Source organism: Rhinolophus ferrumequinum, chromosome 2 (genome assembly GCF_004115265.2).
Source record: "Rhinolophus ferrumequinum isolate MPI-CBG mRhiFer1 chromosome 2, mRhiFer1_v1.p, whole genome shotgun sequence".
Classification (NCBI taxonomy): domain Eukaryota; kingdom Metazoa; phylum Chordata; class Mammalia; order Chiroptera; family Rhinolophidae; genus Rhinolophus; species Rhinolophus ferrumequinum.
Window position 1 is genome coordinate 109103551 of NC_046285.1, and position 26845 is coordinate 109130395.

General features: G+C 48.6%; 2 protein-coding genes across 4 annotated transcripts in view; both read left to right on the forward strand.

Moving 5' to 3' along the window:
- Nucleotides 1-3829, forward strand: part of PCNT (pericentrin) — an 87997-nt gene extending 84168 nt beyond the window's left edge. The window contains exon 44 of the transcript XR_004421122.1: nt 2877-3829. The gene's annotated coding sequence lies outside the window, so the exon portion shown is untranslated. The remainder of the gene's footprint in view (nt 1-2876) is intronic.
- Nucleotides 3830-6550: 2721 nt separating this feature from the next.
- Nucleotides 6551-26845, forward strand: part of DIP2A (disco interacting protein 2 homolog A) — an 88051-nt gene continuing 67756 nt past the window's right edge. For all 3 annotated transcript variants that reach the window (XR_004424724.1, XM_033123886.1, XM_033123894.1), the window contains exons 1-2: nt 6551-6675; nt 24083-24154. Coding sequence is in view for 2 of the 3 variants with exons in the window: in XM_033123886.1 (XP_032979777.1) it covers nt 6585-6675; nt 24083-24154 (163 nt within the window). In the remaining variant the exon portion in view is untranslated. The remainder of the gene's footprint in view (nt 6676-24082; nt 24155-26845) is intronic.

A 26845-nucleotide genomic window follows, 5' to 3' on the forward strand; every position in this document is an offset into this window, starting at 1 on the left:
TCCCAGACATCACCCATACTTTGCAACCCAGTGGAACACTTCTTGTGTTCCCTTTTGAGTGTCTCTTTTGGGGACCAGGACTCCAGCCTTGCAGAGTCAAAACTTGGGAGGACAGGAGTTTCCCCCGTGGACGGCTAGGAGTGATGGTAATTGAGGCCACTCCTGTTTCCACCCCGTGGGGTTCAGACTCATGTATCCTTCCTGTCGGGAAGGTCGTGAATGGCACCCCCTCTTCACAGAATGTTACCTCCAACTTGGCACTTCAGCTGTGCCTTTAGCTGGCTGTCCCAGTGCTCTCCCGGGCAGTGGGTCCCATGGTCACCACACTTCCTGCTGTGTGACGTGCACTCCTGCCTGTTCTTTGCTGTACATTGAATCCCGTTTGATGTGACGCCATATGGCATCCTGTGCCACTGACACAAGCACTCATTAAGCCCTTGCTGGCGACACTGTGGGCAGGGAAGACAAACCTACACATGGAATATGAATCTATGTCTGAAAATGTCTGGGGTGATAGCGTTCCAGTACAGTAAATCTGGCTGGTTGAGCTTCTTGACGAAAGGAGCCATGATGGAAGCTCAGCTTTGGGCTTTTGCTGGCAGGTCAGACATTCAGAGGCAGCTAGTGGCAAGACCGTTTTAGTCAGAGAACCTGCACTGTTGGGCCCACGAGTGGCCTCCAACTCCACCTGGGCCATTTTGTCCTTGTACCTAGTACTGGGGTTGCTATCCAACGGACACTGGGCAAGTCATTCTGTCTGCTTGACTGTTACTTTCCTAGATGTTCTCCAGGGCCCTTGGCACTTTCTACACGATCGTCCCACTTGGTGCCTCTTCCACTCTGTTTACCCACAGACCTCCTTGTCCCCAACTTCCAGGTGTTTTCCTGCAGGCCTTTAACCAGTCACCCAGGCCACCCAACACAGCCCATGAGTCCACAGTCTCCCCTTGGTCCATTTCTTACACAAAAAGTGGATGCCTAGCAGCTCTACTGGCAGGATATGCCCTTCTCAGTGTCGTTCAAGGCCACCCGAGTAAGGCCGTCACGTAGACTCCATCCACTCATTCTGAACTCACATGCCACGCTGACCCACCTAGGAACCAAGCTCAAGTGTCCCTCTGTCAACTGGGCATCAGGCCTCTCCCACATGGTCACAGGTGTGAGGTGGCAGAGTGGCACTGACACAGGGCCGTGGGTGCCATGTGGGTCTGGACCACCTGTTCTGCACTCATTTGTGACCTCCGTACGTTCTTACACTCAATCTTGAACGTACTACTTCCATCTCATGACTTTGACAGAACCTACCTCAGAATGGGTGGATTGGGCTGCAGGTCACTTGGTGTCCCCATGTCAGGTGTTCCACCTCTACTGGGACACAGTAGCCCACCCAGATATTTCTTTGCCAGAGGCATGTCATTCGCTGCTCTGAATGGAATGGCAGCGCTACAGGACCCTGCACTGTGCATCTGCTACGTGGACGTACCAGGAGCTCCCACGGGCAGTACCGCCTGCTGGTCCGTACGGCCCAGGCGGCAGAGTCGCTTGCGTCACAGCTGTAACCCATCACACCTCCTGTCCTGGCTCGTGTCGTCTTCCGAATCACCCAGTGTTTGGGCCAGAGCAGTATTCCTAGGTGTGCAAACGCTGCTTCCAGAACCTGAACAGTCCCAACGGTGCAAGGTGCAATAATCGTCCTTTATTTTTGAAAGGGATGCCCGAGGGCACTGCTGACCACTGGGCCCTTAAACCTGTTATGGATGTAGCAGGTCCTCGAATCTTGGTAGGGTTTATCTCCCACTCTCTGGAACACCTGTGTTTCAGCAAGGTCTCCAGCATCTTCTCCGCCTCATGCTCATCTGCCCAATCCATGTGACGTCATTGAGGTAATGGAACAATGTAACATAGTCCAGGACGTCTAGGGCTCCTGTTCTCTCTGGACTATGAAAAGGCAAGAGGTAGCATAGCCTTTGGCAAAATGGTTATCTTTATTACAGCTGAGTGTGGAATTTCTGATCCTCTTTTCTGATAGGACAGAAAGGAACACACCAAATCAACAGCCACCTGCCACATCTGGCATAGGCTGCCATCAGGCGACTTGGTCGAGTTTACAGTGGTATACTGTCATCTTCCAGGATCCTTCCAATTTCTGTGGGGGTCGTGCTTGTGCATTAAAGATTTGGGCGACTACCTGAAAAGTGGCCCAACTCTGCCATTCCCACCTCTGGATGTGACTATTTTATGATCCTGGTAGGGTAGGGATGGGGCAGTTTCAGAGGGCTCCGCTTGGCCTTTCCTACTGTGACGGCTCTAACCCTACATGTCAGGGACCCAATGTAACAGAAGTGTTAACTGCCAAGTACCTGAATGTCAATTGCTCAGCTGGGGACTCAGGAGATGACCACAGGCCCAGTGGACCTACTGCAGGCTGGACCTTGGGCAGGACTCCGTTATTTCCTGGCCATGGTATGCAGCCACAGTGATGGGGCCACGGCAATGACTCAGGTATCTAGGTATCAAGGTCAGTTCAGACCCTGGGCCCATCAGTCTTCAAAGTGCTTGGCTACCCACTTTTCCTCAGGGTGTAATTATCAAAGGAAATGACTTATTGGACCTTTTGGAAAAGGACTTGGGGATTCACTTGTGTAGAATATGGGGTCCTTCTACATATCTGGCCATTCAGTAAATGGGTTCCATGTCTGAAATCTGATTCAGCTCCAGAAACTGGGTGTGGGATTGTGATTTTTTATTGGGCGGCCAGCTTGATTTTCCTAGTCATGCACCCCAGACTTTTTCCTGCCAGTAGTATCCTCAGCTGCCCATCTGTTTTGCCTGTAGAGATGCCATGTTTTATTAACCGTTTCTGTAACTCTCTACAGGTAAGGCTCCCTTGGCTGCCACCCAGACCTTGCTGGCCAGTATAATTGCGACCCTCTGACCTGTCAGTTCAGTGCCGCCTCCCGGCCTCGTTTGTCTTCGGACCGACCGTGTCATCCCCATTGCTGTCACCCAGCCAAGTTATGGAGCAGTCTTTCCTACCGTTAGCTCTTGCCTAGAGGTGAGCCACCACTGAACATTCTCGTGACATCAGTGCCCCTTTCTCCAGCCTATCTCTTTGGACTTTTTAAATGTGTTCTTTATGCCTTTATGTGAAGTACAACCACCAGTGGATCTTCAGGAAGCACGAATATGTAAATCTCAGCACACTTACACCCCCGAGCCTTTTACTTCCTTACACAAGTCCACCACAGCGATTCTGTCATTTCAGCTTTCCTTACTGAGGGCCATAGATTTTTCCACGTGTAGTGTTCTGAAAATACAGCTGCAAATTCTTTGATCCTCTTACCTTTAGAAGATGGAGTCTACTCCCCCTCCCCTTGAATACAGGTGAGATTTAGTGACTCACTACAAATAGACAGGAAGTGGCCAAAGGCTAGTTCACAAAAAAGGCTGTGGCCTTCCTTTGTCTTTGGACAATTGCCTTTGGAAACCAGCCATCATATTGTGTCAAAGCCCAGGCCACAAGGAGTGGCCAAATGTGGGTGTGCTGGCTAACATCCCCTATCTGGGCTCCAGCACGAACTGTCAGACATGTGAGTAAATGAACTTTCAAATCACTCCAACTTCCAGCCTTCAAGCTGCTCCAGTGGGCGCCCCAGATGCTGTGGAACAGAGATGAGGCCTCCCCACTGTGCCCACAGTAACCTAGAGAGATGATACAGGCATCCCTTGGAGATACGATGGGGGTGGTTCCAGACCACCGCAATAAAGCGAGAGTCACAATAAAGTGAGTCGCGATCTTTTTGTTGGTAGAGGGTCTTGCCTTCAATTTGTAAAAAAAACAACACCTGCAAAGCACAATAAAACGAGCTATGCCTGTCAATGGGTCATGGCTTAAGCCACTAAGTGTGTAGTGACTTGTTATGTAGCAACAGACACACCATCATCCTCGAAGCCATCCTTTGAACAAGTCTGCACCGGGTCCACCTGGGTGTTAAATCCAGTATCTTAAAGGGTGGCTCCTAAGTCAGTAAATTCTCTACCCAATTTTCCATTCCAGGTCCCTTCTGACTCCTGCAGGGGTCATGCTGGTGAATTAAAGATGTTAGGGACCAGCACTCATCAAGCACGTCATCCAGCCCAACACGAAGTCTCCCAGCTCCTGGTTTACCTGGTGGCTGGGTCTTACAGCTTGTTACTGGCTGAACGGTATCCCTTCCACTCTCCAAAAGATGTTGAAATCCTACCCCCAATTCCTGCCAATGTGACTTTATTTGGAAATAGGGTCTCTGCAGATGATCAAATTAAGATGAAGTCAGTAGGATGGGCCCTGATCCAATGACTGCTGTCCTTAGCAACAGAAAGTTTGGACACAGAAACCGACACACGGATAGAGGAAAAGCCACATGAAGATGAAGGCAGAGATCGGTGTGATGAATCTACAAGCCAGGGAACACCACAGGCTGCTAGCAAACCACCAGAAGCTAGCAGACAGGCATGGAACGCATTGTCCCTCAGAGCCCTCGGAAGGAAGCGACCCTGCTGTCACCTTGTTCTGACATCTGGCCTCCAGAAATGAGACAACAAATTTCTGTGAAGGTGTCCAGTTGGTGGTGCTTTGTTACTGCAGTGCAAGCAACTAACACACAAATCTTTTGAGGGGGAGAGGGGTAGAGTCCCTTTTCTGTCTCATCATGTTTCCAGCTGAATTATGCTAAGAAATAACCATCATTATATATCTAGTGTCCAATAGGTGGGGACATGTGAGCCACATGGGTAGGCGCCAAAGGTTCAAGGTTATCTGGGGACTCAAAACCTTTGAGGGCACCTTCCCAGGTATCACTTCCAACCCGTGTCATGGGCCCAGGTTTTCCCAGCGCCAAATTTGGCGTAACTGCCTTGACTGGGCATTTACCATCTCTGAGGTACTAATTCCTGGGCAGGGACCTTGTCTTGTCTAAATGTAGGAGATGAGGGTTTCTTTACATGGAACCAAACAGATCTGTGGCTTTCAAGTAAGTGCCTGTTGCCAGCCATCAGTTGTCCACTATTCTGAAGGGCATCAGTGGTAAGGACTAGACAGACATCCAATGGCATTATCCTTCCTTATAGCTCCCACTTCCACGTGTGTAAAAGGCCTAACACATCACCCACCCACTGGTGTATCATCCCATTTCGCTTCAGTGACTCACTTCCTACGTCAACACTGCTGAAAAAACTGACATTCCATTACCACCTGTGCCGCCGGGGCTGTGTTTCACCCACACGTGGAGTGAGCAGCCTCAAACCCCAGTGTATCACCTGCTTTCACACTCCTGATACCTGTTGCAAGATGGTTTCTCCAGAAGCAGATGCTGAGATGGAGGTGTTTGTCTGGCATCAACACCTGGGAAAGGAGGGCAGGATGCAAGTTCGGGCAGAGAAATGTGTGCAGCCCAGCAGAGCTTTAGCCAGTCTGGTGTGCTGGGAGCAAGCACTGCTCATCACAGGTGTTCTGTGCTCCTGCCTCAGTCACCTGATGAGGACTCCACAAGGTGGACGCGTGTACTCACATTCACTGAAGTCCGCCCCTGCACCATGCAGACCCACTTCCGGTACATATGTGGGGGACGGCTCATTCGGGATCCTGTGGGTCTCAGCTCCACCAAGCGCCCACCAAGCTCCACCAAGCTCCACCAAGCTCCACCAAGCGCCCAGGCTCCTAACGTCTCATCCCCTCTGTCCTCCCACTTCCCAAGGTCACCTCATGGTCTCAAGTGGCTGCTGGAGCCCCTTCTGGTCAATACTACACCTTCCAAGGCTGCTTTGAAAAGCAAGTGAGTTAAGACATATAAAGGCCTGTGGGAAATGCCCGGCCCACGCCGGGTCTAAGTGGGGACCTGTCATCACGCCGGCGAGAACGCCAGGCAAAGCGTTGAGTGTGCCCAGGATGTCCCAGCAGCCCCATGAGGGCAGTACGCCCACGTGGTGGGAAGGGTCCCCGACCCCGGCACCAGGGAAAGGGGGCAGCCCGCTCCAGCCCGAGACCCCAGCACGGGGAAGCCGTCCTCGCATAGAGCCTCTCCCTCGATCGCGCCGCTGGGAATCCGGGCCCAGGCACACGGTCTGTCGGGAGGGATGCTCTCCTGCCTCTCCCAGTAGGAGCTCGGAGCGATCTCGCCGCGTCCTCGGAGCCAATGGGAGCGAGCCATCGGTGTTGCTGGGCGGGTGGGGGACTCCCAGCCTCGCCCGCGACCCGACGCGCACGCGCGCTCCCTGTGGCCCTCCCTGCCGCGCACGCGCGCTCCATGTAGGGCCCGTCGGGCTGTCGGGGGCGCGCGGGGCGGCTTCGGCGGCGCAGGAGAGGACGCTCGCGCCCGTGCCCGTGGCCGCGCTCGCGCCTGCTCTCGTGCTCGCGCCCGCCCCGGTGCGGAGTCGCTCGGGCCGCGCCCCTGCCCCGCCGCCTGTGCTGCTCCCTCGGTGATGCCGCGCGCGGGGCTGAGGCGAGCGACTTAGCCGCCGCCCGGCCGGGCCCCAGCCCTGCCCACGGCCCCGCCCGGCGCGAGCCGGCCCGGCGGTCCGCGGGGCGCGGCCCGGGCGAGCGAGCCATGGCCGACCGCGGGTGCCCGCTGGAGGCGGTGCCGCTGCCCGCCGAGGTGCGCGAGAGCCTGGCGGAGCTGGAGCTGGAGCTGTCGGAAGGTGAGCGGCCCCCACCCGGACCCGGGACCCGGCCGGCCCGCACCGGGGACTTGCCGGGCCCCTCGCACCCAGGACCCCCGCCCTGCTTCTCCCACCCGGGCCCTGGTCCCGCCGGCTTCTCGGGACCGGCCCGGCGTCGGGCGCCAGAGCCCTGCCGGGGCGACCGCTTCTGTCCCAGCCGCGGGCTGGACCGCGGGCTGCGGCCCGCGCGGGCGGCGACCTGGGAGCCGTCCCAGCCCCGCGTGCCTCAGTTTCCTTCCCTGTAAAACCGGGTGGTAACAGCACCTGCCCCACCGGAGGCACTTCAGCGACGTTGCTAGTCCCTTTACCGAATTTTTAAAAATTAAAAAAGACGTTCAACAATTGGTTGGTCGCTTGTTGAAAGGAGCCTGGATTCTGAGGCGGTGGGCGGCGGCACCCACGTGGACACCGCTGCCCCCACGCCTGTGCCCTGAGGTCCTGTTGGGCGGCCAAGTTTCCAGGAAAGCACCGAGATCTCACTGTTTTTGAGACTTAAACACATTTTTAGCTTTTACCGTCCTTTTTTTCCTAGTCTTACTCTTCGTACTGTAGGTTTTTCTGGTTGACATGTTTGGCTGTGGTGTGAGTAGTGAATCCTTGCACCCATTTCATAAGTGTGCACTGGCCGTGCAAACCCATTTCACCCCCGGCCGCGTTAGGGAGGGAGGTGCTGTTGTGAGCCTCGTTTTACATATAATACAACACCTTCCTGCAATTGTTTTGAATTCAACATTCAAGTTTTTAAAAGTTTTGTGACATGTGGCACTTTTTTTTTTTTTAATGGAAATGCAGTAAGAAGTGGGTGGATTTGAGAATTGATTAGGTGCTCTTGGGAAGTGAGAAAAAGCCAAATGAGAAATGGTTCTGACAGGAACTACTGTCTTGAATTTGTAAGGATGAGCCTTTCAGCCAGGGAACATCACGTGGTGCAGTTTAGATTTTCTGCGTTTCAAATACGTTGCAGATCGCTTCTCGTTTCTGCGCCAGTGTGTGCGCTCTTCCCACAATGCCGTGTTGCTTCGTGGTCATATGTTTGAGTGCTTTCTAGGAGTTGACAGTTACATAAGATTGGATTCTTTCCTGAAAGAACTTCATAGTTTGTATACTGAACAAATAAAGCCAAGTGTTTCAATGAAAGAAATGCTTCCGGGCTGCTGAATCTGTCTGTACCGTTGTCATTTTGGACATACGTGGAGGTGGCCTAGATAAATAAAGGGTGTAGGTTGTAGTTGGACAGGAACCTGGAAATGTAGGCTAAGCTTGGGACGGGGGAGAACAAAGTGTTGGAGGGAGAGGACAGCATAGTGCGGTGGCAGCCAAGGACACGGGAGCCTGGCTTCTGTCCCAGCTCCTGGACTGGCCTGACACCTTCTTTTTGGCCCAAATAGGTCAGTGATTGCTCGGGTACAGTCATGCTTGGCATCGCTCCCAGGGTGTTTCCACACCTTTGACGTGGCCTCTTTAGTCTGTGTTGTGATTGGTGTTGACATGGGGCCTCCCTGTTGGACTTAGAGATGCTTTGCGATGGGGACTATCTTAGGCAGATTTTTGGCATCTTCACACAGTGACTGACATCTGGTCAGTCTCCATGATTCTCCACTGAATCTCTAACATCTCTCAACGTGGGCTTGGCCAGCTGTACGAGGAGGTGAGCACCAGTCTGTGGATGTCACACTGTCCCTGTGGAATGTCAGTCATTGTGTGAAAGTACTTTATTTATATAATTGGTAATGAAGCAGTCCTCCAGCAACCCAAGTTAGTTTTGTCATTATTTCTCTATCTTGATCCAGTAGAAGTAGAAGTGGGATTCACTTTGTCCTGTGGCCCCCCACCTGACCCCCCAGTTTGGGGGGAGAGAGAAACTTCTAATTCAGAATAAAGTAATGTCACGACAGGATGACTTCACTGCACTCAAGTCGGCAGAATGAGCCGTTGCTTAGAGCTTAGCTGGCACTGGAGGAGAGGACACGGAGGCAAGTCGGAGGCTGGCAGTGAGGGGCAGGTACCTGGACCACCCGGAAGGTCCTGCACAATTTGCCGCGCCTGTGCACCAGCAGTGACAGGGTGAGCGTATGCTCCGGCCTTTCTTCTTGGTTCCCAGGTGGCCTGTTCTCCAGCTTCTTCCCTGGTCTGTACCATCCATCCTTGTCACAGGGGCTGGCCCTCAGTGGAGGTTCCCGTGTCAGAATGCACTGATTTCTTCCCATAGGGCTTTCGAAGAGGGAAGTAAAGCACCACTGTGGTCTTTCTTGCATTCCTGGCTGGCTCACCCTTTTTGACTTAGGGGTCCTTCAAACAGAGGATGAAGGGTCAAGCTGCACAGAAGCTCACTCTCCCTAGACTCCCCCACACAATTCACTAACACAAGAATTCACACACTGGCCCCTCCAAGCACATCAGGATGTCCCAGGATGAAAAGGAGGTTATTAGAGTATAACCTTGAATTTTTAAAGGAAGAATTGATTCCCACCTGTGCTTTTCCTATTACTATATCCGATTGCCTTAGATACACCTCACCCTGATTTGCGTTCAGCTCCTTATCAGGACTCTGAATGGCTTTAAAACTGGGACAATGGTGTAAGATTTTCTCTTTGTTTCAGTGGCCTACAGTGGTTTGGGGAGGAAATTCCTACACAATAGGCTGCATTTGTCCCACTCCTGTTTCTTTATTCTGATTAATAGGTCTGTCCTCAGCTTTAACTTTGGTTTCTTGTTTTCCTGTATTCTGATAATGCAGGCCCCGCTTGGATGGAGTCAAAGGAAAAGGGGAAAAGGTCGTGGGTGTAGCGGAAGGGACTTCTTCCACCTAGTGTTTTTTTCCTGTTTCTTTCATTTCTAAAATTTGTCATATAGTTAGTTTTCAATATGACAGCCTGATATGCCTTCACAGCAATAAACGTTGGTTGTGCTTCCTAAATATTTTGTGGTGAATTAAAGTTCTTGTGTCCAAATTCATTCATCCGTCCGGTCCAAACCTGGCCCAGACAGCCTGTTTTGAGCTTTTCCTGATCATTTCTGATGTGGCTACTTTCTTGAAATTTCTCATCACACTTGCCGCCTCTTTTGGAGTTATTGCCCCTTTTTGTTTTTTGCATTTGTTATTTATATATATTAATTAATTCAGTAATCGTGGCCTACTGGGTGCTAGGTCAATGCTTCAGCAGTCAGAGGTCCCATTTAGCTGTTTATCCATTGATCATAGGCTTTGCAAAATGTTGTGATAAAGTAACCAGAGAAATGAAACAAGTCAGGAAATGTCGGGTCCAGGGGAGTCTCCCTCCTGCTCGGGGGGCCTCTGCTTTCTTTTCTTGTGTTTCCTTCCAGAAGCAATCTGCCCGTGGTTCCCAAACCATGGTTCACACACCTCTGAGGGTCCCTAAGCCCCTTTCTGAGGAAAGACTGTTTTCATAACAATTCAGAGATGGCATTTGTTTTCTCTGTGTTTGTACTGATGTTACAAAAGCAGCGTGGGTACCACTGCTGGTGCCGTAGGACAAATTGTGGCAAGAGCCCCAAGTCACGGGGCGTTTTTTACCACCACCCCAACTGCAGTAAAAAAATCCACTTTCACTTAAACATGTCCATCCTTGATAAAGCAATGAAGAGTAATTTTCTTAAATTTTGACCTTCGAGTACTCATTTCTTTTGTCCTCTCTGTGAGGAAACGAGAAGAGCACTTCACCAAGAGGTCCAGGGCCTACACTGAGGGGCTGTGGTACAGGTAGAGCTGCCAAATGAACGACCGTTTTTGTAGCAGAAAGCCATTTTTACTTGAGAAAACGGGTGGCAAACTGCAGTTATTCAGACTTGAGTATTTGGTGGACATTTTTCTGTAAAATAAATGGAGAACAACTGTCAGAATGTATGGCCAATGATAATGTTTATGCTTTCAAGCAAAAATTACAAACTTTTTTTTGTGACTTTGAGCATGACAGATTCCCCGTACTTACAGACTTTTTGATGAGATCAGTGGCAATATTAATGAATGTGCGTTGTTTATATTATTTAATGAAATGTGTCAACATTTGGAAGATCTCCGTAATTCTGCGAACCAGGATTTTCCAGATGATCAAGGTATCATGTTGCAAGTTCATGCCTGGATACAAGATCCATTTGAAAAGTAGACCAGTGGATTGTGATGTCACAGTGAGAAAAGCTGGTCGATGCGGTTGTACTGTCTGCTTTGCAGCGTCTTGTATGAAACCAGCACTTGCTCATGTTGGCGTGTCCACACCACAGTGGAGTGTCCACAGCGATCAGGAAAAGCTGCAGCATGCTCCGCCCTTGTCCAGCGTGTCTGTGTGTGGCTGCACTTGCTTCATGAACTTCAGCCACAGCCACATATTACAACACATGCAACGTCGAGCTAGATATGAGAATCTAATTGTCCTCTCTGAAGCCAGATATTGAAGAGGCCTGTAAAAGTAAACCAGTACCTGTATGCACTAAATGTTTTTGGCTTTGGGAATCTATTTTCTTAATAAAAAAGATTTATGTTAACATGGTGGGTTGTTATAAAAATTTTTTAGTGATTTAAATATTTTTAAAATTTCACAGCTTTAATTTCTTTTTTTTCCCCCACCTTCTCCTGCCTCCCCACCCCCCTATGGTTCAAGCCGATGTTTCTTAGTCTAATTGTGTAGGACACAGCTCCCGGTCCCTCGCCAGTTGGTCAGCTGCTCACAGCAGCTCACGGCAGCTCTCGCCAGCTGCCGGCCACTCAGGCTGGCGGCCGGTCTCTCCTGGCAGCCCACAGCAGCCCACGCCGACCTCACGGCAGCCCAGCTCCAGGCAGAGCTGTTGTTCACAGTCTTCGCTGTAGAGGGTGCAGGTCACTGGCCCATGTGGGAATCGAACCGGCGACCTCAGCGTTAGGAGCAAGGCGCTCCAATCACCTGAGCCACCGGGCCGGCCTAGGTTTCCTAATATGATAAATATTGATAGATATGACCCACACACAGAGAAGCTCTTGAGAGGTCCTCAGTAATTTTTAGGAGTATGACAGGGGCCTGAGTCCCAAACCTTAGAGAACTGTGTTGAACAGTAACCTTTGCAGCTGGACCCTTTTCTGAAAGAAAGGGTTTACTGGGCCACACGCTAGCCAGGAAAGGACCAGGTCCTGGGGCTTGCGGTCTAAACCAGCAGCAGTGCTGGTGTGGAGGACAGACGTGGCATCTATCCTGTCCTGTACAAGGAGCTTGGGGAAGAAGGGTGTACGTTGTTTTGAAAGAATTTATATAGGCTGTAGACAAAGGGGGAGGGAGAAGGTGAGGCGGGGCTGGCTCTGGGGGGGCGCACAGTCGTGAGGAAGAGGGATGAGTTGTCGGCTACAGCCTGAAAGCTCACGTGTAAAGGGTGGTCAGCTATTCTCTCTAGATAATGGCAGAAACAGCTACTTGGAGGTTAACTGAAAGTTTTAACATACGCTAAGGAGTGTGAGCAGTTTTTCATTGGTTTCCAGCTGATGGACCTCCCTTGTCTCTTCTTTCCACCCTCCGGCCCACTGTAATTTAATTTAGCTCATCTCAGGATTCTCCCCTTGTCACCTGCTAGTCTATGCAACTCCAACAGAACTTTTAAGTTTTTGTGACATAATTTTTAGCTGTTGCCTGGTATAATAAGGATCTCTGTTTATATATGTAAGGACAATCAGATGTTTCAATTTATAAACATATGTTTGAAAATCTTTAAAAATGATGCTTCCTGACCAGTTGCTTATATGTCCCACTTTAGCAAAATTCATCATTCATGATTCAAGAATATTCCTTTTATAGTTTTTTTCCTTTTATAGTAAATCATCCTAGTGCAGTTGTCTCTTTACAAAATTTTGATTTGTAATTATTTTTTTTTAAGATTTTGTTGGGTAAAGGGAACAGGACTTTATTGGGGGAACAGTGTGTACTTTCAGGACTTTTTTCCAAGTCAGGTTGTTGTCCTTTCAATCTTAGTTGTGGAGGGTGCTGTTCAGCTTCAAGTTGTTGTCAGGTCAAGGTCCCGTGTTCAATTTTAGTTGCAGGGGGCACTGCCCACCATCCCTTGCGGGACTCGAGGAATTGAACTGGCAACCTTGTGGTTGAGAGCCCACTGGCCCATGTGGGAATCGAACCGGTAGTCTTTGGAATTAGGAGCATGGAGCTCCAACTGCCTGAGCCACCGGGCCGTCCCCTAGATTTATAATTTTTTAAAAGAATACTGTGTTTTCGATTCTCACATCTTAACACTCTGCACACACTGTTCATTCCCAAGTCCTGTACCTGCTGGAGTCCTGCTTTTGTTTTAAGACTTAAGTTTAAACTTCACTTTCTCTTTGAAGCTCTGCCTTCCTGTGAGGCACCCCCTCTGCTCCCCCAGGTGCCTGCTGTTCTGTGTCCCAGAATGAGGATTTATGACAATTCTGTGTTTATTGGCTTGTCTGCTCTTTGCCACTTCACAGGAGCATTTCAAGAGGAAGTTCTGATCTGTTCATCTTTCTGTCCTCAGCAGTAGCACATTTGAAGCATTTTAATGAATGTTTGTTGAATAAGAGTAATAAGAGTAAAGATTACACATGGTGTTTATTGTGTTTTAAGTCAAGAATCCCTGCAATTGGTTGAATACTTAGCTTTTTGATAAGTTTTCCAGTGCAGCAAAGCCATCGCAGGACAGATCTGTGCCTCAGGGAGCGTTTGAATCAGGATGTAGTGTTTGTTCTCCAAACTTCCAGGAAAACATGGTTCGCGTGAGATGAGTACTATGGAGGTCTGCCTGGGATGGGACTCCAGTCCCATCGAGCGGGTGATTCCGGCCGCTGGGCCAGGACCCACCTGTGGCCGCATCTGCTGGTGTCTAGGTCCACCCACTGCCCACCGAGGCCACGCTTCCCACTGCAGGGACACAACAGCAGGCTGACTCCTGATGGGACTTTGGCTCAAGGACTACACACTGGCATGAAACGTTACTGGAGCAGCCTGGGCCTAAAACGTTTTCTGCCCGAGCTGCCCACCTTTCCGCTCCCTTCCCTGTGTCCTCCGGGCAGCTCTCCAGCCTCCTGCAGCTCCCTTCATTTTTCGCACACGAATCTCTGGCGTGCTCAGCCCTGCCACAGCTTGTGCATCTCCGAGGCCCCGAGTGTGGGGAGGTGACTTGGACCCGTGTTGGGAGGGCTGGTCTAAGTGTCTTTTCCCTTGTTGATGGTTCCTCTGAGGTGGCACCTGGCATGTGGCTGTTGGTCACCTGTGCGGATTGAGTGACTCACTCTTCTCAGGACTCTGGCCGTGGCTGGCTGTTTTGTCCATTGCGACGCTTCATGAGCAGGGGCCCAGCCGGCTGGTGTGTCGTCCTGCCCACTGATCAGTTACCCATACCTCCAGGCTCTGCAAGTAAAGAAAGGCACCATTTGCTCATCCATTTGCTTTCTTTTATCAACTGGTTGAGGGAGGGAGGTTGAGACTGTGGGGAGGTGACTTTAGGCCGGTGGTCAGAGAACACCTGTGCGCAGGGGAATTGAGTGGTAAGAGGAGCCTTCTGTGTGACTGGGGAGAGCAGCCCACGCAGATGGGTCAGATGGCCCACAGCCACAGGAGGGATGGGCCTGGCGAGGCATGGGACGAGAGGTGGGGTGAGAGGGAAAGGCCAGGAAAGGTGCCTGAGGCGGCACCGGGCATGGGGTGCTTCGGTTTCTCTTCTCTGTGTGACAAGGACCCGCTGCGGCTGCTGCTGCTTTGACCACTTAGATCCTTAAAGACGCCCTAGTTGGTATGCCAGGAAAGAATCAGAGGGAGGTGACAGGGAGCCCAGCAAGGCCATCAGGGGGCTGCACTGTGGGGGTGTGGCGGTGACATGTAACAACACTCATTCACTTTATCTGTGGAGTCACTTCGCGTGGGTGAATCTGGCATCGCTGACCTAGAGATGTCTGCCTGTCCTGCAGGGTCTCTGGTCCCGCTCCCCACATGAGAACGCAAGATATGGGGAGGCCAAAAAACATGGATAGGGGGTTCATACCACTATATTCTCGCTGGCGGCTGGGTTGGAGACACAGGAAGCAGGAGCTACACGCTAGCCGCCGCAATCCGCCGTCTGCTTCTCTGCCAACCAACCAACCTGCCGGCGTAGCCATGGCAGTTACATTAGTGGCTAATGGCTAACTGGTTACAGCTGACGGCCAACTAGTAACAGTTGTTGGCCATCTGATTATAGCTGATGGCCATCTACTACCTGAGCCAGCACCTTTCCACGTGAGGCCGAGAGCCTGGAAACTGCTCTCTGGGACTCTGTCACCACACTGCCCTTCCCAAGGGAACTCAAGAAAGCACGTGTTCTTTCTGCTAACAGGATAACAATTTAATAGATGTGTATATTTCTTTATTGGTCATCCACTGTAGTGCTATCATTGGTAGTCTCAAAGAAATCGGGTCCTAATCCCTGGGGCCTTTGAATGTTACCTTATTTGGAGAAAGGGTCTTGGTAGATGTGATTAAGTTACGGATCTTGATTTGAGACCCCTGGGTTTCTTGGGTGGACCTTACATGTCATCACAAGTGTCTATAAGAGGCAGAGGGAGGTTAGACTCACAGAAGAGGGAAGGGAGGCAGTGTGAGCACCAAGGCAGAAACTGGAGTGATGCGGCCACAGGTCCAGGAGTGCTGGCAGTCATGGCGTGTGTGGGCAGAACCAGGGAGTGGATCCCCTCGAACCTTCAGAGGTAGTATGGCCTCCTGTCACTTTGACTTCGGGTCGGTGAAACTGACTGTGGGTTTCTGGCCTCCAGAACTGTGAGAGAATAAATTTCTCTTGTTTTAAGCCACCAAGTTTGAGGCCATTTGTTCCAGCAGGCACAGGAAACTAATCCACCCACCTCAAAGTCTGCGACATACTTAGAGCAGAAGGTATTTTCATTATTTGTTCTTTATTATCTCGTTGTGCATTACAGTGGAGGTCGGAAGTATTTTTGCTCTTCCTGTGGTTAGTGACCTCTGTGTCCTGTGTGAGAGGTCTTTTCCTACCTCATGGTCATGAAGATATTGTCCTGTATTATTTTTTAAAAACTTTATTGACCTGTCTTTCATATTTAGATGCCTAATCCACCTGGAGTTGAATTCTGCGCAGGTGTGAGAAAAAGTCACTTCATTCTATTCCATGTGGCTATTTAGTCAATCCAGCATGTTTACAGAAAAGGCCAGCTGTCCCCCACAGCTCTGGATAGGTTTCTGCCCGGTTACCCTACTTGTCTGTCTTAGCACCTTTTCCACTCGGTACTGTAACGTGACGATAAGCTTCCACGCTGGCAGAGTAAGTCTGCCATTTTCATTTTTCAAGTTTGACTTAGCTAATCTTGGCCCTTTGTGTTTCCGTATACATTTCAGAACCAGCTTGTCTATTTCTACATACAAGAAAAAAATTGCAAGAAGTTTGATTGTAATTACTCAGACTCTAAAGATCCGTTTGGAAAGAAATGACATCTTTAGAGTATTGGGTGCTTAGATTCACGAACATGTTATGTCTCTTTGTAAGTCCCTTCAGGGCTTTCAAAATTTACCTCAGTAATGTTTTTAGTTTCTGTTTAGTGGTCTTAACGTACTGTTCATTACATTTATTGCTGGACTTGAGATACAGTATTTTTTAGTTTTAGAATGTGTGTGTGTGTGTGTGTGTGTGTTATGTGCCACTGAGTGAGCTCCGACTCCAGGCGACCCTGTGAATGAGTGACGTGCACAGTGTCCCATCCTCACAGCCCTGCTCAGCTCCTGCGTCTCTGAAGGAGTCAGTCCTTCTCATATCTGGTCCTCATCTTCCCTGCGGCCTTCTGTTTTTCCCAGCATTCTTGTCTTTCCCAAAGAACCCACCTTCTCCTGACCTGCCCAACATAGGACAGCCTCAGTTTTGTCATTTTTGTACTTTTAAAAAAAAAATTCACAATTCTGCTTTTTAATTCCTTGAACATATTGATTGTGGTTATTTTAAAGTTGTATTATGGGTTCCCTGTTGTGTCTCTGTTATCTATTGTTTTCGGTGGTTCTTAGTCATAGCTTCTTACTGCCTGTGGCCAGCCATTGTAGGTGTAGCGATGATTTGTGATTCCAGGTGACCCTGTGTTTCTGCATCGAGGGTTGACTGTTGCTCCTGTCAGGTGGAAAGGCTGGGGCCACATACAACCCAAGATCACCTTCATCTGCGTTTGGAGAGGGTGATTTGGAACTAGCTCCAGTTTCTGTGAGGGCTGCTCTAGTTCCGGTCGTACCCCAGGTGTGGTCTCTCCAGCAAACGAACAACCTGGGGTGTTTTCCAGGGCCCCTTCCCCTTTGCAAGTTTTTAGCCCCTTGAGTCTGTCAAAGCTCAGCTCACCTACTTGATTGTTACTTTTCAACTCGTCAGAGCCCCCCCGAGGAAAATTGGTCCCCAGTTCCTCACTTCTTTGTTAGTTCTCTGATAGCTTCAAACGGATTTTTAAAAATATTTGTAATGCAGTCTTTCTAGTTGTTTTCTTATGGAAGGTTGATCTGAGCCCCCAGTCCACTATTGCCATAAATGGAATGTTTCTATGTATAAATATAAACATGAATAGAAATGTACGTGTATTACTGTGTACATTTTCAGTTTAATCAACATATTTCCCATAGTTTATTAAAAGCTTTAAGGTGATAAAAATTAACATTTATTAGACGACATTTAGATAGGCTGCTTTGATCACAAATGTGATCACAGACAGTCACACCCTGCCGTGGAAGCACATTTCATGATGCTCTTCAGCATTGAGCACACACACATTAGACTCTGCCATTAGGTTCTGCTTTTGTGCATAGATCTGTGTAGGAAAAGGGTAATAGGGAATATTAGGCCAGCTCTATCCACATACATCAGCAACTAGATGAAGTGGACTAGTGCTGTGAAAGCTACAAACTACCAAAACTTGCCCATGACAACTCAAATCACCGGAATAGTCCTATTACTATTAACAAATTCATAGTTCAAAAACCTTCTTTATATGTAAGGAGTTTGGTTTCCTACTTTATATGTAAGGAGTTTAGAAGTGGCCCCTCCATCTTAACAACTAAAAAGCTGAACAGATTGAAACATCAGCAACTCCTCTTGGTTCTGTAAGAGAGGGGAGGACACAGAGCAAATAGTTGCCCCCAAGATTAGAGAGACAGACAGATGGATACAGGGAGTCACAGCAGAGACTCATGAGCAGAAATTACCGTGGGAACCAGTGCTGGGTAGGAAAACCTGTGCTGTAATTGAGGCATTCTGGAGATTCAGTGTGAACAACTTAGAGAGTTAAAAACTCCAGGGGGGACCCAGTCATAAGGGAATCCCCCCAATATTGTGAGGTTTACTTTTAGGAGCTTGAGCAGGTCCCCACAGTAAATATGGAGAAAAATCCCCTCCTGCTTTTGTCAGGGGGTAGGGAAAGGAACCATTTTGAAACACACCAGAGCACTCAGTTCTTCTTAACAAGGCTGCCCTCAGAGGAAACTAGGTAACCAGGGTCTAACCTGCAGGGTTATCAGAACCTAACTGACCTTGAAAAAAGGACGCCCCACACCAGCCCGCTCTAGACATCTTGTCTCACCTAAGGGAAGTGAGGGGCCGAGAAACCTTGTGAAGGGCCCAGTCCAGAGGCAGACTCACTGTGAGAATGAGAGCTAATCATAGTCTGCAGAATGCTTCCTCCCCTTTCACCTCTAAGGCCTGTTTACAGCAGTTCCTTTACCTAGTCCGTCATGTCAGGCGACCTGGAAAAAAATTACAAGGCATACTATAAAAAGCAAAAACCACAATCTGAAGAGACAGAGAAAGCATCAGAACCAGACAAGGCAGGGATCTTGGAATTATCAGACTGGAAATTTAAAACTATGATTATGATTATTGTGCTAAGAATTGTAATAAAAAGTAGACAAGAACACATGGGCATTGTAAGCAGAGCGGTAGAAATCCTAAGAAAGAACCAAAAACAAATAATTGAGATAAAAAACACAGTAGCGGAAATGGAGAATGCCTTTGATGGGCTTGTTAGTAGACTGTACACCGCTGAGGAAGGACTCTGAACTACAGGATATATCAATAGAATCCTCGAAAACCAAAGTGCAAAGAGATCAAAGACAGAAAAAACAGAAGAAAATATCCAAGAGTTGGGGACCAGCACAGAATGTGTAACAGACACATAACGTGAATGCCGAAGAATGCGAGAAAGGAACAGAAGAAATAATTGAAACAATAATGACTGAGAAGTTCCCCAAATTAATGTCACCTACCCACCCACCCAGAGATTCAGGTGCTCAGAGCACACTAAGCAAGATTAGTATCAATAAAAAGTACACCTAGGTATATAATTTTCAAACTACAGAAATTCAAATATAAAGAAAATATCCTGAAAAAATCCAAAGAGGAAAAACACCTTACCTACAGAGGAACAAAGATAATGACACCTGATCACAGAAACCACAAGCAAGAAGAATGTAGTGAAATAAAGTTTTGAGAGAAAAAAAACCCCACCAATGTAAAATTCTATATGCTATGAAGTTATCTTTCAAAAGTGGAGAAAGAAATCAGACAAACAAAAATTGAGGGAACAGACAAACAAAAATTAAGGGAATTTGATGTCTGTAGACCTGCCTTGCAAGGAATGTTAAAAACAAAAGAAGTTCTTTAGTCATCAGGAAAACGCAAGTACAAATGACGGGACAGCAGCACACACCCACCAGAATGGCCCCCACCCGCGAACTGACAGCACCAGGTGCAGCGAGGACGTGGACCCACAGGAAGTCTCACTCACTGCGGGCGGGACGGCAGGTGGTGCAGCCACAGGAGGACAGTTGGGTGGTTTCTTCCCAAAGTGGATGTCCTCTCACCACAGGACCCAGCGATCACACTACTTGGTATTGACCCAAAGTTGCTGCAAACTTACGTCCACACAAAACCTGCCCACGGACGTTTACAGCAGCTTTATTCATGACGGCCAAACCTGGATTCACCCAGACGCCCTTCTGTGGGTGATGGATAAATAAATTTGTCCACCCAGACAATGGTATATTATTCACTAAAAAGAAATGAGTTGTCAAGCCGAGAAAAGATGTGGAAGGACCTTAAATGCACATTACCTAGTAAGTGAAAAAAGTCAATCTGAAAAGGCTACTGTATGATTCCAACTCTATGGCATTCTGGAAAACTATGGAGACGGTAAAAAGATAATGGTTTTCCAGAGGTTGGGGGTATGGGGAAGGTTGAGTAGGCAGAACACAGAGGATTTTTTGGGCAGTGAAATACTCTGCATGATAATAGTGATGGATACATGTCATGATACACTTTTCCAAGCTCGTAGAATGTTCAACACCAAGACAAAACCGTGTGGAACTGGGTGATGGTCACGTGTCAGTGTAGTGCATCCATTGTAACAAATGTGCCACTCTGGTGCGAAAGGGGGAGGCTGTGCATGTTTGTGGGTGGGAGATAAATGGGAACTCTGTACCTTGCTGTCAATGTTGCTGTGAACCTTACATGTCTCTAAAAAAAAAAAAAAAGACTTATTTAAAAAAAGTAAATAAAAGCAAAACCAAAAACAAACAGCCTTCTAGAAAATAATTCTGTAAGCCCAGAGGGTTTCACTGACAAGTTTTATCAAACATTTAAACAAGGAATAAAACCAATTTTATATAGTCTCTCCTATATATTTTTTAACTTTTTAGAATAATTTAGTCTCATAAGAGTTGCAAAAGTAGTATATGGAATTCATTCGGTTTCCTGCAGTAACATGTTATATAACCCTAGTACATTATCAAACCATCTTTCATTTTTCTTAATTGTCAGGTTGGTGCAAAAGTAATTGCGGTTTTAGCAGTTTTTAACCTTTTAAACCGCAATTGCTTTGTACCAACCTCTAATGCAAAGGATTATATGATTATTGTACTACAAAACAGTTCAAAAGCTACGAAGTGAAAAAAAGAAACCTGTCTCATACCCACCCCCAGCCAAATAAATAACTCACTCTTTAGGGCTGACCACTGATGATTTGTTGGGTACCCCTCCAGACATTTTCTGCACACTCGGAAATATATGCAGTTACATGCATGTAAATATAGTTTTATTTACTTACTTTTACCAGAATTAGATCATTTTGTATACACATTGTTTTTCACCTTGCTGTTTTTACTCAATAGGATGCCATGAATCCATGGGATGCCCTCTTCCCTTCCCTCCGACACCAGGGTATTGTTTTAGGGTGAGCGGTATTCTGTAGTAACGATGTATGGCAGCGTATTTACTTCTTTTTTTGATGGACAAGGTTGTCTCCCATTATTTGCTGTTACATATATTGTTCCTGTGACCTTGAGGAGTTGTTGAGTGCATTCAGGAATTTTAGAAACTGTTCCTGAGTTCAGGACTTGGTGCTATTAGTCATCCCTCCAGAGAAAGTCTGTACCTGTCCAGTACAGACTTAACGTGGTAGGCTTGACTACAAGCACCTGTCAGCAACAACGTGATTCTTCTTTTCTAAATATTTCCAGTCTGCTTTGGTTGAATCTGCAGAGGTGGAGCCCATGGACATGGACGACCAGCTGTATTTGGGATTTGTGTTTATAATCCTAAGTGAGCTTGGTTTGTGGTGGGGAGGTTTACCTGAGCCACACATTGTACCCCTTACCTGGAGGGCTAGTGAGAATAGACGACCACTTCTGAGGACGGGTGTTTGGCCAAAGCCCCCCAGGTGCCTGTGTGCAATCTCTGAGACTCCCTGGGGCTGTCGGGTCATGGTTACCCCAGTTCTGTGCAGCTGACTGGGGAGCTTGGCTCTGCTCTTTGTCTCTTTAGTGTCTCTTTCGTTGTTGTGTGACCATCACAGAGGCACTGACCACACTGCACAGTGCAGCCAAACACACACCTGGGCTGCTGGCTCATTCAGCATGTCACTGCACAGAACAACACGAGTTTAAATCGAGCACAGGAGGAAATGATGCCATTAAGAGAGGCGGTGAGCACGGGAGGCAGGAGGCTGCTGTTTTCAGCACACAGTGTGAGTAGAAACAGTCCACTCTTCATGTAAAAAGTGTCGTAAATGCATAAACCAGTAACGGTTGTTTATCGTGGAGTATTATGCACGGCATGAAACTGTGTGTGCTGTACTTTTATGCGACTGGAAACGGGTTTATGTGCACCAGTGTCGTCACACATACGAGTGGTGCATTGCACTGTGATGTTATGACACCCCTAGGCGACAGGAAACTTTAGCTCCGTGGTAATCGTGGGGGACCGCCGTCTGGCTGGACCTCCGGTGACCGAGACATCAGAATTGTGCGGGGCATGATTAGTCTGATGTCCGGATTCTGTTTGGAAGTTCTGCTTTGCTGTCTGTGTGGGTGGAAGGCTTGCACTCAGGAGTGCGCTGGGTTAGAGTCTAAGCGGATGTGTGAAAATACGGTAACTGTTACGCAGTGTCGTGTGTGGCTGGTTATGTCCAGTTAGTGCAGTGAAGACAGGCCACGTTTGGGTGCCATGGTCTTGCGGGACATAGCGTTCCTCACTTTTGAGCTCTTGGGGCCTGCACCACAAAAACGTCATTTCCGCTGGGGACATGAGCAGGAACTGTTTCTAGGATGTGAGTACTTCATCTGGAATAACCTGGAAAATCAAATGCTCTGCCTTTAAGTGGCAGTTTGTCAGTTTCAGTTTAGTATAGCAATATTTAGTGTTCATTTAAATTTGTCTTAATTATATATTTTCATATTTTCCAGAGGAAACACTATTTTTATGTCACTATAGCTTTAAAAAATATTTGTGCTTTACAGTTGTTCACAAGTTGAAGCGTAGTAAGTGACATGACTCAATCACACTCTGGGTCTGGTCGGGGTCTGTGAGTGGCCACTGAGGGTAGGACAGGAGCGAGGTGCCCGGGCCCCTGCAGTCAGCATGGATCACGTGTGCTGGTTGCATGGGGATGGCTGGTGAGGGGAGTGCTTAGAGAAAAACAGGCAATGGAGTGAAGCCGTGTGCACACCAGGAGATACTCAAAAGACAGCAAAGCAGTAGAATAGTTTGGGGGGGGGGTAGGGGTGGGTGTGGTAAGGCGGGTGGGAGGGTAAATAGAGGGAGGACTGATGAGCTAAATAAGAGAAGCTCTGTGGGCAGGCCTGACTGAGGGAGTTGCTCCGTGGGAGGCTCTCTGGGGGCCTGGCTGGGCGCAGAGCACCTGCCTGCTGAGGGCAGGCCCCGGTGCTTCTCTGACCTCAGACTTCTGGAGGACGGTGTAGTGCGTCTGCCCGTCTGCCCAGAGGCCTTCAGAGGCTTTACTCAATGTCAGGCTTCAGAGCCTGTGGGTCTCTTGACACAAATCCTGCAGTCAGCGTTCATCTAAAGGAATTGTTTGGTGAGGCCCTCTGTACGTCCTTGACGGCAGTGTGACAGCTTTTCTGGTTTGTTTGGGACGTGGGAGGGGGGAGTGGCATGAGGGGAGGCCAGGGGTGAGAGGAGGGCTTGCAGAACAGCTTTCCACTGAAGACAGTTCACCAAAGAATAAGCTACTAGTGGAAACTGGAATACATATTTCCGGTCTAAATAAAGCCTCCGAAATGTGACAGACAGTGCGAACCCCCAGGTGCTGCCTGGGAAAGCACATGGTGTCTGCGCTTGGATTGAGAGGTGTTTCTTCTGTCTTGTGCCTGGATGGTTTCTCACCTCTGGGCTGTTCCATAGAATGTGTGAGAACTACAGTCCTTCCCTGCGTCCTACCAGGGCTGCCCGTGGCCCCTAGGGCTTGTCTCCTGTGGGCCCCTCGCCCATGGCCTCCACACCGGGAGCCTGTGCAGGCATCACGGGGGTCTAGGGGCGCTGCAGATTCTGTCCAGTCAGTCTGGGCGAATCCTCAGAGTCCGTGTTTCTGACAAGCACCTGGGGTGCTGATCACAGGTTTTACAAGTTGAATGTTATTTACGTACAGTAAAACCCACCCTTTCTGGTGTGTAGTTCTCTTAAGTTTTTGACAAACATACGGCCGTGGCACAAGCACCACAATCAACACAGCAGTTTCATCACCCCTTCCAGAATCCCCTGTCCCCCTTTGGAGTTACCTTCCCTCCCTCCCATCCCCTGGCAACCACTCTCTGCTTTCTATCCACATAGTCTTTTCTCTTCCAGGGGTCATATAAATGAGGGATTCAGTATGCTGCGTCTTGAGCTTGCTTCTTCACTTAGCAATATGCCTGTAGGTCTGTCCAGAATGTTCTACTCAGCAATAGTTGGTTCCTTTTTACTGCTCAAGAGTACTCCATTCTGGGCGGGTGTCCTCCTTTGTTTATGCAGTCAAGTTGAACGACATTAGTGCTTCCAGTCTTTCCATTAGGAATTAATTTTTAATTATAAAATATTATTAGCACTTTAGAAGAAATATAATTCTCTTTTTCCATTGTTGTCTTAGGTGACATCACTCAAAAAGGATATGAAAAGAAAAGGGCAAAGCTGCTTGCGCGCTACATCCCACTTACTCAAGGTAAGGTCAACACATCTGATTGTTTTGTGACAATTGTGTTGTCTTCATGAGACTTGATTAAAATTGGTTTCACAGCTTAACATTGGGATGTTTCCTGTTTTATTAAGATAATGTATATAATATTAAATAACATGCAGAGGCATAGATTATAATTTACAGTCCGGTTTGGTATTGATCTCATTCCCAAATAGGATTTATTTTATTTTAATGAATGTAGAACATGAATGTTTTTAGGATCATAGGAAGGAACATCCTTCCTTAGGTCACAACGAATATTGTAAACGTGTCAGTTCTTCTCGCCACGATTCATCTGTAGGGTTAACACTTTTCATCATTTCAACAGATTGAGTGTGTGTGGGATTTAACAAGGTAATTCTAAAATTTATATACACGTCGAAGGGACCAACAGATTCAAAATATGCCCAAAGCCGAAGCATGAGTGGGAGGATTTGCCCTCCCAGGCCAGGAAGAATTAATACCAGGCTGTTGTCAGTAAGAGTGTGATTGAGCACAAGGGCAGACAGCGGGATTGGCAGAGCAGGGCAGGGAGCCCAGACACCATGTGCCCGCAGTGGGTACAGGGCTCACAGCGGGACAGCAGCGCTGGCCCAGTTCCTTGTCCATGGCGAAGACACACGACATGGGGCACAAGAGTCCCTTCCAGGAGAATTAGGCCCAAGTGGGAAAGGCAAAAACTATAGCACTTTAGGAGCTCACAGAGAAAAACTGGCATCTTGACGTGGGAAGGACTGCTTTACGCACAATAGGCACCAGAAAGCAGCACCAAGAAGGAAAAGACCGGTACATCGGCTGGGTTCAAAGTGAGAATTCCGTTTTGTCAGGAGTCACCATTGAAGACAAGCCCCACAGTGGGTGGGGAGGGTGGAACGCCAGTGCCGGCGAACTGTCTGTGGTCCTGGAGTCCTCATAGCTCAGGGTCCATCCAGCACTGCTGGCCACAGAGCTTCTGAGCGCTTGACACACGGCTAATAGTGAGGGACTGAACTGTTCATTTCATTCTGGCTCATTTTAGACTCATATAGCCACAAAGTTCCCCAACGTGATTGAAACCCAAAAAGCCCCGTAGATAAATGGGCTGAAGACCTGGATAAGCATTTCATGAGCAGAAACCCCGATGGCCAACAAGCAGACGGAAGGTGCCCAGCCTCTGTCATTATCAGAGAAATGCGGGTTAAAGCCATAACCCACCGTGGACTGTTGGAGAGGATTCTGAGTGGGGTGGACAGCTGGTGTGATCTGGTGAAGGTGAAGAGGTCAGAGGTGACCAGCAGCTCTCCTTCCGTTCCGTGCGTGCCCTCGAGAAACTCTGAAAGTTTGCACCTTGGTTTGCCCGTGCTCAGGAGTGTGTGTGCACTGTATCCCTCTGCCGAGACCTCGACACTGTCAGCAGAATTCACACGGTGGAAAGCGGGAGACCTGCGTGCACCCCTAAGCCCAGCTCCATAGACACAGTGGGGAGGGACAGGGTGTCGCCGGTTGTCATGCAGGGTGTCCTGCGGGGTCTCCTGTCCCGCTCCCCACATAAGAATGCAGGATAGGGTGTGGCCAAAAAGGAACACCCACGGAGCCATAGATAGGGGAGTCATATTCTTGCTGGCGGCTGGGTTGGAGACACAGGAAGCAGGAGCCACACTGTCCGCAACCTGTCTTCCTAACTGCAATCCGCGCTTGCCAGCTCAGCCACCATCTCCTTGCTAGCCCCCATTTTCTGCTAGCGTAGCCACGGCAGTTATATTAGTGGCCAGTGGCTCACTGGTTACAGCTGACGGCCAACTAGCCACAGCTGATGGCCATCCAATCACAGTTGATGGCCATTTACTACCTGAGTGAGCACCTTTCCACGTGAGGGCGAGAGCCTGGAAACTGCACTCCTGGCTCTGTCCCCACACTGGTATAAGTTATGGCCTCTTCAGGGACCTTCACTAGCAGCTTAGAGAGACAAGAAAATGTTTTCTCTGCAGTCAGCAGGCGCCCAGGGGCTCCTACAGCCCTGGAGTCGTTAGGTTGCTTGTTTTCTGTACTGGATCCTTAATGGAGCACATGCCTTATGCTGCGTGGGTATGATACACTTTGCAATCAGCAACAGAAGGAATAGTGGGGAGGTAATCTTTAGATACTGACATTCCTTCATCCAAATAAAGCAGAAACGCGCTGAGTACAATTGGAATTGAAAGGAACGATGGAGATGTCTGCCAGCCTGTTTGCAATCGTGGACCGCAGCTGTCACACTAAGCGGTCACATGTGACAGCGTTTCCACCCCAGGCAGGTGAGATGGCTTGCTCCCCATGCCCACTCTTAGGCCACTTTGTCTGCAGCCACTGCCAGTGCAGTGCAGTGGGAAAACAAAGCAGGGTGCACAGTACAGGACAAAAGGCAATCACTTTCACTGTAGATGGCACGGTTTTATGCTCTAAACACCCAGGTGACTTCTTACTTAATTTGGTAAGAGTTTTTGGTTTGCGATAAGACGAATATGCAAGAATCTGTAGCCTTCCTCTGGCAGTATTCCTGTTAATGAAAAACTCTCCTTTATATGAGGTGTGATCAAAAACTACGTTGAATGTTTAGGTTAAAAAAAAACTTATCACAGCAAAAGACACATTGCCATTAATTCCCCTCAAAACACTCCCCCTGGCTTTGAACACATTAATCCCATCGTTCTTGCCACT